A 13,445-nucleotide genomic window follows, 5' to 3' on the forward strand; every position below is an offset into this window, starting at 1 on the left:
TCAGTCTGTTTTGATTAAACAATATCAAACCTTGTATAACATGTTTAATCTAAAACAAGTGAAAAAAAAAAAAAAAGTTTACAAAGCACAGGTTTTGTATTATTATTATGCCTGCTTGAACATTCAGCGTTGTTATTCATAAACCAGTAAAAATAACAAATAAATTAATCGATACATAGTTAGAGACACTCTATTTTAGGTTGTCCAAACTATATCAGGCGCTATGCAAGACAGCAGATATGATAAAGCACACTGTACTACGATGCAAATATATCTGTGAGAGGAGAAGAGACAGTGGGAAATGGCTTCAGTTTGTGCAAGCTAGCAAAGCAGCCTCGATTTCCAGGACATTTGGAAATGAGACTACCCGCAAGCTCAAATCTCAATGTAATTTTATAAGCTAGCATAAAAAAGGATAGCACGTTCGCTCGCATTCCTATCCTCCACAGCAAACAATCCCTTGCAAAACATAATAGTTTAGGTATTGCAATGTTCAACGAGTTGGCTTATATTAGGCACATTTTCAAGACAAACAACGGGGAATCTTCCCCAAAGCCCCAAACTATCCATAAGCTATTAAGGGAAGTGTTTTGATCATACAATGAGCTGTTAAGACAGATTTGAGGTACTTGTGTGATTTGAAGCACCACTACCACTTCTTTTTTACTGTTTATTTTTTTATATGGATTGTTGTGACCAACTAATCGTAAAAGCTATTCAATACCTTGTACGATCCGGAAGAGAATAAACAGGACACTTTTATAGTGGAAAATGTACATAGGCAACATGATCTAGTTACTTTGTGGCAGTTAACTTGCCCCTACAGGAAAGGCAATAACTATTGAGAGATGACTGCGATCCTCACTGTAATGTAAATCTAACCAGACACATTCAGTTTATAGTTATTATATTTGATCCTTGCAATGTTTATTCTACCATAGACCTTTGCATTTTATTTTTTGGCAATTTTTTTTTGAAAATCCTATTTACAAATGTCAGACTAAGATCCTTTAGTAAAAAACGTACAAAAAAGACCTTTAAAAAAACGCTGTGGTTATTCATTTGGAGAGCTACGTCTGACAGTAACAGGACACTTAAACGCAAGCACAAGAATCAGCAAGCATCATCAAGAGTACTAGGTGTGTTGGCAAACTGATGTTTTGATCCAATTTACATTCTGAGATTACAACGGCATGTGTTTCATGTAGTGCTAGTACTAAGACCGGTTAGTACACATACATGAGAAATTCAACTTCACTTAGGTAATAATAATAATTTAGGTAAAAGATCACGTTGCCAACACATCCTTTGGCGTCTCCTGATAAGGTGCTTTTTTTAACTATAATTTTCCTCAAAGTTAAAGCTTTCATGCACATACAGTTCTGGAGCACTTGTAATCAGCCAATAGCAAACGCATTCATGAGTTACAATCCACCATTATTATTTTTTAGTGTGATTTTCGAGATTTTTTTAATCATTAGAGTTAAATATTACTGGAATGATTTGAGAGATTATAAAAGACCCTGACATGGGGCCGTTCCTGTGACTTGAAATTATCGTAAATAAAATCCAGATATTAAACATTTCCAAAACTGGCTACATTGTTAGAGAAGACCAAAGGACATACGAGTTTGTAAAACCGTAAGCTAACACTGATGTTATTTTGCTTTGAACCTCAAGACATAACAAAGGCCAAAATAACAAATTGCTGAACCTCCTCCAGACAAAACAAATTGTTTAAACCATTTTGGCTTTGTTCACACTCAAACAATCCTGATTTTGTTTTCAAACACAATCTAGCCCCGTCTTACTTGGCAGGAGCTCAAATTGGTTTCATTTGTTCAGGCAGTGTCCAGTATATCTACAGACTTGTTTCCACCTGGTATTAAGATGTATTTTTGGTGAAGTTATCGCAAGTGTTCAGCACTAAATACAGGTATAAACAGCGTCTAAAATGTTCGGATCACTAAACAAACTTACGGAGGTAGTTAAAAACACATATGACCAGTGTTGGGGGTAACAGATTACAAGTAACTTGAGTTACATAATCAGATTACTTTTTTCAAGTAACTAGTAAAGTAACGCATTACTTTTAAATTTACAACAAATTACCTAAGTTACTTTTTCAGATAAGTAACACAAGTTATTTTGATTTCCCTATGTATTGACTGACTTTTAAAAGTAACCAGTGTAGGGGAAAGTTAAAAGTAATGCATTACAATATTGCATTACTCCCTAATAAAGTAACTAATTGCGTTACTTTTTATGGAAAGTAATGTATTACATGACTTGTGCGTTACTTTTTCTCACCTTGGCTGGCCTTGTTTGTTTTTTTAATAACAACAAAAAAGTTCTATTTTTGGCAAATGTAAAGGCCTTTTCAAACCAAAAACTGACAAAGCTGTCAGTCAATACATGGGAAAACAAAGTAACTTGTGTTACTTGTTTGAAAAAGTGACTTAGATATTTTTATTGTAAATTTAAAGTAATGTGTTACTTTACTAGTTAATTGAAAAAAAGCAATCTGATTACGTAACTCAAGTTACCTGTAATTCGTTACCCCCAACACTGAAAGTAACGTTCCCCAACACTGCATATGACCATATCACACATAAACGCTTATTCATTTAAATGGTCTGTGTTGTACCAAAACAAATTGATTACGATTGAAATTGCAGCTGCCATCCGTATCCTTTGCATTCTCTTCCTTTCCTGCTTGCTCATAAGCCACGGGTTCTTTCATTCAATAGTATTCATGCACTGCATTTGACGTACCTGCGGAAGTTACGTAGAGCGTGCGCAAAATAAAAAAAAAGGAGTTTCTCAACAAAACACATTTGAAACACGTTAATACCTGGTGGAAACAGGGCTTATATTAGCTGCTACAGTAATGACATCAGCAAGCAAATCGGGTTTGGGGTGTCAGTGAGAACAAAGCCTTGGATTATCTTGATGATCCACGAGCACCTTAGGTACTAGAACTAAAGCCGAAAGTATACTTCCCTTGTCCACGTTCTGCTCCAGCTCGGGTCTATCCATGTGATTTTCAGTGATTTGAGCACTTGAAAAGCAAGGTCCACTAACACATTATCTATCCACACTCACAGTTGAAAGAGCATCGTTTGAAAGGCTTGCTCAATTGTACACAAGACTGAGCTTAACGTGGAAAATGAAGTATACCCAGGCCTTAAGGTCAAATGCACTCAATGCACATAAGCAATTACTGAAGGTAAGACATTGCATACTGCTCCCATGCACCGGTAACAGCACCTGTTGTTATAACCAGCAATTAAATCACCTGAGGTCGCCCCCAACTGTATCAGGCAGTGGATCACATGAGCCCCACTGCTTTGCTGCATCTCCAAGTGCCGCCAAAATTCAGCAACTTCTGTAGACAATGAATAACCAACAATAACAAGTAGCAGATCACATGATCTTCACTGTCTGCTCTCCCATTGGTAGTGTCACATTTGCATATAGTTAAACTCAACTTTGTCCATCGGCAACAGTCTGTCGCTCATGCCACCTCATTGAAAAGAATGACTTCTGGTTGCTTTGCCGCTGCAAACCACCATTAGAGTGAACGACCCTCGAGTTTGAACAGTCAGTCAGTGCTCTTGCTTAAAAGCTACAAATCAAAGTGCATCCTCTCAGAGATCTACAGTCTACATCTGTCTGCTTCATGTCTGCATGTTTGATAGGAATAAATGCAACCTGGTTATGGGTATGTACTGCACCTTAAAACTGCATCACTATGCAAACTGAGGTAATATAGAGTTATTTTCAAATTGCTATGAAACTGACTTTATGATATATGGAGGGACATCATTTAAGGCTGAATTCTAAGCACCATCTTGTACATTAGATTTTGCATCCACACAAGTTGGTCTAAATGTAACCGCACCTTTGTGTACAGGATTCAGGTGACTGGATCTTGAGGATGGAGTGTCGGTACTCTTGCAAATAAGAATAAATAGATTTTTGGTCCATATGGACAGATATCACCTACAACAAAAGTAAATTGAACAAATATGAAGCACATTTTGTTCCCAGTATAGTAGACAAGAACATCTCATCTTCACAATCATCCAATCTTCACAATCCTCAGTTGCAAGTTTTGCCATGCAACTTGCAGGTTAGATAAGCAAAGGAAGGACTGGTTAAGACAACAGTGCAAAAAACGATTCTCGCTTAGATCTGGCAGGAACAGTTCTTCTGTTCTTCTTTCAGACTGAGAGTTTTGTCTGCCTTGACTTGGGTGTTCTTGAGAGTTCCTTGACTCTCATAAACCTTTTGAAGGAGACAGGAGGTGCAAATCAGCTGTACAGAACAGTGTTTTGAAACAGCACTAGCCATTAGGGAGCTCTCAAGTACTTTAGCTCAACCTAGAAAGTGGGATTGCCTGAAATGTCCCGTTCCGGAGATTCAATGTAGTTGGCCGACTCCTGGAGTTTCAGCAGCATTGCCATCTGAATGAGGGACAGAACGGACAGCTTGTCAGAACACATGCAGACTTTTTCGCACCGGCACAGGTGTAGCTGTACTGGACACTCACCAGTGGATCAGATTCCATGGTGGGAAGGGACGTGTCCTTGTTGGACCTATCATCACTGGGCTGCTGGAGTGTTGGAGCAGTGTTGGGGCCAGTGGTTGGCGGAGGGAGATGAAAGAGTTTGGCCTGGTCCTGTTGAGCTGAAGGCCAGGGCAGCGTATCCCTCACCCACTCCACTGGATCCTCCCATGCTGCTTTCTGACCGTGGACCTAAAATATATATGAATGCAAAGATTGAGCTCCAAAACTTCACTGCTTCGTTGCTCTGTTCCTAATCCTATTGAGTTGCCTCATTTTGGCCCAATTTTAAGGTAGAATAAACCCTTAAAAGTAGGGTAGGCAATTTGTTTTATAAACACTTTTTGTTATACTGGTTGAAACTCTTCACATCCTGATAGCAATATTTATTGATAGCAATCAATAAAAGAAGTGGTCTAAATATTAAAACATACATATATCTTCTGTGGCAGTCTAAGGACCAAAAAATGTTCATCCAATCGTTGCATTCGGTAACCGTAATTGCGAGATGACAACCCGTGATGTTCTACCTGGAGCTGTTCATGTCCTCAGACGCAAATTTATCTATCAACGCCAAAATGAATCTGCAGCGGTCAGGTGGTACAAGTAGAGCTCTGTAAGTTGCTTACATTGATTATTATTGTAATGTTATGTGCTTTGAGACATGAGATAATTTAACGCCATCTCTCGTCTCATAACACTTTGCAGACTGTGCTGAACGCGTTCATGCGTTTTGGAGGAGGCGTGGCTTTGGAGACGCTCTGAAGGGAGGGTGGGATCTTATGCTTGCAATTGCTAGCCTCTCTGAAACTGCCTACCCAACCTTTAAACCAGCATAAAGTTGTTGACTGTTCTCCCAGAACCCCTGTAAAAACAGAAAGCTACAGCTCCCTGACCAGGCTAGCACACTAGCAACGTGTGTTTAAATAGGGTTGGAGCTGAGCTCTGCTGGATAGTGGACCTCCAGGAGCAGGATCGGACACCCCTGCTTTAATATTTAGTTGCCTATGTCAGTGTTTCCTAATCCTTTTCCTGGAGGTACGAAACACACCTAATTCAGCTCATTAGAAAAGACCTGAAATAAATGGGTCGGATAAGAGAGACATCCAAAATGTGTACTGTTGAGGTACGTCCCGGTACAGGGTTGGAAAACACTGGCCTATGTGGATAATAGCTTACCTTCACACCATCCTTAGCTCCCTCCTGAAGATAAGGAATAATGGACTGGTTCCAGAGGTCAATAAACCAGGAGCGAAACTCTGCTAAAGATACTGGACAAGACAGGAAGAAGCAGGGACCTGCGGAGACAAGAGCCATAGCTGAGATGTTTTTGGAAACTTGGCTTTGATCTATGCTAGAACTAAAGCTGTGCTAAAACTGAATCATAACCTCTGAAAGGTATTATATCTCCACAACAAAATTTAAATGGTTAAATAATGTTTTTCATGAAGAGCAATTTGTGATCAGATATGTAGAACATTTAAATCTGTACCTATGAGGAAGTCTGAGGTGCTGTGTTTCTCCAGGAAGGTATGGAGATGGTACCAGAGTTTAGGCACCCAGTCCAGAACCCTCAGCACCTCAGCGTTGTGAACTGTGCTTTCATCTTCCGTCTCAACCAACTTCCTGTGCAAGTAACGCACTAGGAACCCATTTGCAGGCTCCACGTTGTTGGAGAAGGTGACCATTCTTCAGACAAATGGGAAAATCACAAATGAAGTACATTTGGAATATTGATTTGGGATTTAAAATTTCTTTATGAGGATGTTATTGTAAGTTCAGGTAACAGTTTATTCTACAGTTAGATTCTATTAAGGTAAGTTTAACCTTAATAGAATCGACAAACTGTAATGAAACAGTGGTAAAGAGATGAGGAACTTACCTAAAGCTGAGATGCAGGCCATGATTTGATGACATCTTAACAGATTGATTGGTGGTTCCAATGACATACGGACTGAAATAAATATCCAAGAAAAATAGTTAAAAAAACCATCAAAATCATCTTGTAAAAGAGTGAATCTCTCAAAGCCTGTCAGGAACACGTCCAGGTCATATTTCTTCCCAAAATGATATTTAATATAGACTTTATTTGCCTTGAAATAAGGCCATGATTTTTGAGAGATTCTCTCTTAACAAATGACCACTCACCATTTGTGATATTTGCATGTCAGCGCACTGTTGACCAGATCAGTGATAGAGGACGCATCACTGATATCATCCAAGATAATGACCAGTGGAATGTCCTCAGCGCCACAATCACGGTCAATCTGATTGGCCAGATTAGATAGGTACAACTGGAGGTCCTGAGGGAGAGAAGACCAAAGTGAGGCTTTACAACTGCTTGCAACACAAATCAGTGTGGAACGAGCTTCCTGTTACTCATCATCTGAAAGTGCAATTTCCAGGCTTCACCTTGCAGGTCTGTTGGTGCATGTTGAAGGTGGTGATAAGGCCGGGGCCAGGGTCACGGCCGCTCCTCTCCAGCAGGTACTCAGCCAGACGGGTTGTGAGATAGGTCTTCCCGGTGCCACTGGGGCCTGACAGGACCAGCCGCCGGTGCTTCAGAAGCAGACTTATGTAGTGCTGCATCATGGGCTTGGGGATGAGTGTCTCAAACACCAGACTATCCACACCCTTCTCCTTAAAACCTGGAACAAACAGCGAGATTAGGTGAAACAGAGGTGCCATGAAGATGGAGAACCAAAGAACAAGACACAAACAATTAAAAACAGGAATGAGAAACATTTAGTAGACAGAAACAGAGTAACCATGACTGTCAACAGTGTCAATGACAAGATATTTTTCCTGTTTTTTGGTTTCTATATTAGTCGCCTCACACTGGGTAGCTCCACCCACAGTGAAATATCATTGGTCCACAATCTTGTCATGAAGATAAGATCTCTGAAAAATGTTTGCCTTAATGAATTAATATTATAATTAACAGCATGTCTGAAGTAAATGATTATTAAAGGGTTAATGAGCATTAAAGGGATAGTTCACCCAAAAATGAAAATGATCCCATGATTTACTCACCCTCAAGTCATCCTAGGTGTATATGACTATCTTCTTTCAGACAAACACAATCTGATATATATTAAAAAAAATATTCTGGCTCTTCCAAGCTTTATAATGGATGTAAATGGGGGGCACGAGAAATTTTAAAGAGAAATAGAGGAGGATTTCGATATAAGAGAAGAGGAGCTTGTTGCCCAGCCATATTTTTTTGAACCATGAGAGGTTTACGATAAGTTTACGATACTCCTACATCCTGTGTCATACATTGCATCACGGGTTACTCTTGTGGCGCAAGTCGACTTGCACAGTATGTGTACGATCGTCTGCCAGAAGCTAGTTATTTTAGTTTATAAAGTTTTAAATATGGATATTTTACTTACAAAAACCCATCGCTTCAATTCAGAAAGCCTTTATTAACCCACTGGAGCTGTATGGATTATTTTTATGATGGATGGATGGATGCATGCATTTTTTGGGGCTTCAAAATTGTGCCCCCCATTCACTCCCATTATAAAGCTTGGAAGAACCAGAATATTTTAAATATATCTCAGATTATGTTCGTCTGAAAGAAGAAAGTCATATACACCTAGGATGGCTTGAGGGCGAGTAAATCATGGGATAATTTTAATTTTTGGGTGAACTAACCCTTTAATGACACACTTGCATAGGAAGTCAGAGATTCTAAATTTATGAGGTGAATGAAACAGCATAAACATAAGATCTGCTCCAAAGCCTGTGATTTTGTCAATTAACACAGCTTTTAACTTTCAGAGAGGACTCTAAAATGACTTGACGCTTCAAAAAAGAGATCGACCGATATATCGATTTACCGATATTTCCCCCGACATTTAAGCATTTTACCATAATTTGGATATTGTTTTTGTAATATCAGATTTACTGATAAACGCTGCCTTCTTGTGGGTGTTTTGAGAATTGCGCGCAGGATCGCCAATACAGCGCATCTGAGCGGAGACGAGACAACTGCGTGCACATGTAAAGCATACTTACCTGCTTTGCTGTAATTAGTAAACTTTATTTAACATAAGAGCCATTAATGCACAAATTAGATGTGTTTCAAAAATGCCTGAAATAGAAATAGAGACAAGCTCACGGAGTCACGTAAGATAGGAAAGATGTAACTTTGCATTAATTAAATAATACAGCCACGAACGAGCACATGTTGGAAATAAAAGCGCTGAATTTAATTCTCTCTCTGTTGTCTATGCTCATCATTAAGTCTCGTGAAGTCGTCTGCATTTTGCTCTTCACTCAGTGGGTTGATGCTCGGCCACCGCATGTAACTTTTAACAAGATTCACTTGTTTAAAACGCCGTAATTATATAAACATTTAATATATAACCATTAATTCACTAATAAACATCCAAGTAAACATAACCCTATGGAAATTCGTTATTTATTATCTTCTTGAGCAACTGCAGTTTGAGTATAGTTCTGTGTAAATGCATAGATAAACAGCGCTAGATATTTCATAATCTAGAACGACAAAGATATTATTAATAATTCTGATATAACATACCAGTTGAGAAATGCAATAAAATACGATGTTTTGTTTATTATATTCCAATATTCCAGAGAATATTATTCAGTTATTTAACATTATCCAGCGAATTATCCTTCACTCTTTAGCCTATTAAACAGCTAAGACATGTTCCTGGATCAGCATCTTTGTTGATCCTGGAACAACATTCCAATCAACCAATCAGATTTGAGGGACAAGTTTACCATTTATGTCAAGTTTAGGCTTGCAACCAGGGTTAGGTGCTTCTACATCAATGTTATCTTTCCCCTCTGATTTTAGGGATAAGTTATGGGTAGGATTAGGTTTAGGGGTAGGAATAGGGTTAAGACTAAATTTTCAGACTGGAATGTTGTTCCAGGATCAACAAAATATGTTGATCCAGGAACATGTCTTACTTGGCAAAATCACGGTGACCTAAACGGTCTATAAATCTACTAAAACTGTAGTTTAAAATGAAGTATTACATTTCTGCAAAGTTGATATGGCTCCTGTCTTTAATTTATTTTCTCCATTTGAAAACATTAGATATTCTACATTTATTTTGATTGTTAACACAGTGTTGCTGCTGATGCTTTTTATAAATACAATTATTTGTTAACACTTTACTTGATGGTTGTGCATAAGACTGACGTGACACCTTCATAATCATGACATGACACGTGTCATGAATATGAAGGAGGGTTTATGCATGTTTATGACAACTGTCATTAAGTGTCATTCGCTCAATTATGTCATTTTTAATGCAAAGATGACATTGTTTGAGATGTCTTTGTTCCGACAACTTGACATGAACCAATACATCATAACCTGTCAGTGTCTTTGTCATGACAACTAGACATTACCAAGACATCATAACCTGTCATAAACATGACATAGCAGATTAATTATCAAACTTAAGAAACTCCTTAGCTTTATGGGTTAACATTACATTACATTATTTGGTAACACTTCAGTATAGGAAACACATATAAACTATTAACTATGACTTTTCCCTCAATAAACTCCTAATTTACTGCTTCTAAATATAGTTAATTGTCAAGTTTAGGTATTGGGTAGGATTAAGAATCTAGAATAAGGTCATGCAGAATAAGGCATTAATATGTGCTTATTAATTACTAATAAATAGTCAATATTTTAGTAATATGCATTCTAATAGTAATAAGCAACTAGTTAAAAGACCCTAAAATAAAGTGCTACCATTATTTTATAAAGGTGTCATCTTTTTTAAGAAATTTTAAATTGTCTATTATCTGACCTTCTGTTGGAGGAAACTTAAAAAAAAACACAAAAAAAACATGAAATTAAAAATATTCATGATGCTGTTATATAATTATTTGTCAGAGTATTGTCACTTAATGACATTTTAATGACAAGTTCAATTTGTACCACTGTAGTTGAGCTCAAGATACATATTCATGACTCTATTATAATGGCCTCATGACAGCCAATGTCAAAACCAACCACATGACAGTTTAATGTAATGTTAACCCATAAAGCTAAATAATGTCAAGTTGTCATGACAAAGACACTGACAGGTTATGATGTATTGGTTTATGTCAAGTTGTCATAACTCGGACATCTCAAACAATGTCATCTTTGCATTAAAATGACATAATTGAGCGAATGACATTTAATGACAGTTGTCATAAACATGCATAAAACCTCCTTCATATTCATGGCATGTGTCATGTCATGATTATGAAGGTGTCACGTCAGTCTTATGCACACCCCTTCAAGTAAAGTGTTTTTTGTAATATGAAGATTAAAATTAACATGACTAACTAATTTTTAACAAAAACAGTTTAGTAACAGTTTGTTTTGTTTTCTATGCAAGGAGGGAGTGATTTTTATAAATAAAATGGTTTGTTCAGTTCAGTGGTGTTGTATTCGTATCAAAAACAGAAGTATAACAGTAAATAAATATTGGTTCTTCATATCGGTTATCGGGCACATAAACACACAAATTAGCAGTATCGGTTCTAAAAAAATCAATATCGGTCGATCACTACTTCAAGCACCACGTTGAGCAGAGGTAGGCTGAGATGAGGTGTAAAAAAAGGTTAATGGACATAGTGAGAGTGTGAAAATGTGAGTTTTTCACCTTTGAGGGTGACAGTGACGAGTCCAGGACCCTTTTTTAAACAGTCACAGGGCGAACTTTCAGGGGCCTCAGCTCCAAGCACTCTCCTGCTCTGATTAATACCGTAACTGTGGATAGAGTCGACAGACAGACCCATACTCGCACTGGGATCCACCTGGGAAATGTAGTCCTAATGTATGAAGACAAAGAACACATTATAAAAACAGTACAATATTAAATATCAACAGCAATGACATCCTATCATTTGCATACTAAAATAGTATTACTTTTTTCTTACATCTCTTTGCATACTAAATTATGATCATCCTTATCTTTGCATATGTTTAAACATTCATACCCTACAGAAAGAGCTCTCACCCTGAAAGCTGTGGCGATGTCTGTGTCCAACGTCGACCACTCAGTTTTCCCATGAATTCTCACCGAGCCGATGTAGAAATCCTGCTGCCTCACCTGCTGATTGTATATCACATCGCATATTTAGGCTAATATTCATGTATATAAAGCTATTTTAATTCTGTTTTCCTGTATTCACCTCTCTGGACACTTGCTGGTCAGCTATACGGACCACCACACGTGTAAAGACCCCGTCCCTCTGAGATGACAGGCTCAGTAACTCCATAGGAGCAACATCTGCAGGATAGAAAGAATGATTTGACTCAATCTGCCGCTGACATTTCTAGGTTAGTAAGCTGCAAGCTTTCACTTTTAAGTGCCCAAAAATATCAGATGGCATAACTACTGAACTCACCAGGGTTGGAGCACTCATTGAGGCTGAGGCTGAAGGACTTGGTGAGGCTCATGGTTGGTTTGCTTTGGTTGGAGTTCAGGAGGCTGGCGAGGCCAGAGGGCTGGGAAGTGGAAGTAGAAGGTGGGCCGCAAGGGAGGACAAGGGAAGACGGAGCACTTCCTGTTTTCAGCTGGTCGTTCTCTGCCTTCAGGTTCTCCACCATCATCTACAATGATAAAATGAATTAGATTTTTCTCTTAAAGCTAGAGTACACTTCATGACTTTTGTTCAGATTTTTGCTCCAATATGCAGTCCGGACGAGCTGACATTAGTTGCTGAAAATCTCCGCAAGTCTGCAGAGTTGAGAGATTTCACAGAAAATCACACTTTATGATTGGCACAGATTCCTTAGAATTGTCTTCAGACTATGATTCCATCCAGTCAGAGGATATCAAAAAGCGTTTGATATTTTGAGCCGATTTTAATAAGCACCATAGTGTATGACGTCACTACTGAAACCTGAAGCTGTTCTCTATCTACGGCTGCGTTTACAGAAGTCTTAACGCACAGATCAGATTTTTTGACCACGACTGGTATCCGATATCTGTGTTTACATTAATTCCTGCCCAAAATGATTCTGTTGGTGATCGCTTTACTATGTGACATGGTTAATCCTCAGTTTTTTAATGGCTGTATTGAAATTATTTAGATAATTCACATCGGCTGCACTGCAAAAAATGCTTTTTTACTTAGTATTTTTGTCTCGTTTCCAGTCCAACTAAATAAATAAAAATTCTTAAATCCGGATGCTTTTACTAGACAAATAAAATAACATTTTTTTTTTCGTTTTCTGGAGAAAAAAAATAAAAAATAAATAAATAAATAAATCAAAATGAGGCGAGTTGCCACCCCCCCGCAGAAAACAAGAAAATATATAATGTCATTCTACTTGTCTAGTTAAAGACAATTTAAAAATGGATTTAATTTTTTATTTTTAGATATTTGGACTGGAAACAAGGCAAAAATACAAAGTAAAGCATTTTTTTGCAGTGTGGCCATGATTATTTGCCAGCATGGATAAGTTAAAAGTATCATGGATGTTTGCAGCACAAAATCTGACTAAACTGATATAAACCAGAAAATATTGGTCATTTTAGTTTGTTATTGTATCTAACGGCTCATTAGATCTAGAATTATGAAGTGAAATAAAGTAACGCTATAAAATTTATTTGAATTCAAATGAATAAACGAGAGAGAGAATTACAGTGTGCGTCAAGTGAAGTTTGTTTATTCAATTCATGGGTCAGAGGTTGAAAACCAGTTTCTATGCTGCTGAATGTTTCTGTGTGCATGTGCAATTTCTTAACTATAAAGTTTCCACCTCAGTTAAAAAAAAAAAAAAAAAGTTTTAGTGTGAGCACATACAGGCATGTCTGCTTCACAATATGAAATTATCAAGCTATCTTTGTGGCCAAACATGTCGCCCTCGCCG

General features: G+C 37.8%; 1 protein-coding gene across 1 annotated transcript in view; it reads right to left on the bottom strand.

Annotated features, from left to right (window-relative positions):
- Positions 1 to 3,464: 3,464 nt before the first annotated feature.
- nav1a (neuron navigator 1a) overlaps positions 3,465 to 13,445 on the bottom strand; it is a 162,883-nt gene continuing 152,902 nt past the window's right edge. Inside the window, 11 exon segments of the mRNA XM_048178068.1 lie at positions 3,465 to 4,469; positions 4,556 to 4,762; positions 5,750 to 5,868; positions 6,063 to 6,259; positions 6,453 to 6,524; positions 6,719 to 6,873; positions 6,983 to 7,218; positions 11,227 to 11,395; positions 11,584 to 11,679; positions 11,759 to 11,856; positions 11,975 to 12,179. Coding sequence (XP_048034025.1) covers positions 4,386 to 4,469; positions 4,556 to 4,762; positions 5,750 to 5,868; positions 6,063 to 6,259; positions 6,453 to 6,524; positions 6,719 to 6,873; positions 6,983 to 7,218; positions 11,227 to 11,395; positions 11,584 to 11,679; positions 11,759 to 11,856; positions 11,975 to 12,179 — 1,638 coding nt within the window. The 3' untranslated portion in view covers positions 3,465 to 4,385.

Source organism: Megalobrama amblycephala, linkage group LG24 (genome assembly GCF_018812025.1).
Source record: "Megalobrama amblycephala isolate DHTTF-2021 linkage group LG24, ASM1881202v1, whole genome shotgun sequence".
NCBI classification, from domain to species: domain Eukaryota; kingdom Metazoa; phylum Chordata; class Actinopteri; order Cypriniformes; family Xenocyprididae; genus Megalobrama; species Megalobrama amblycephala.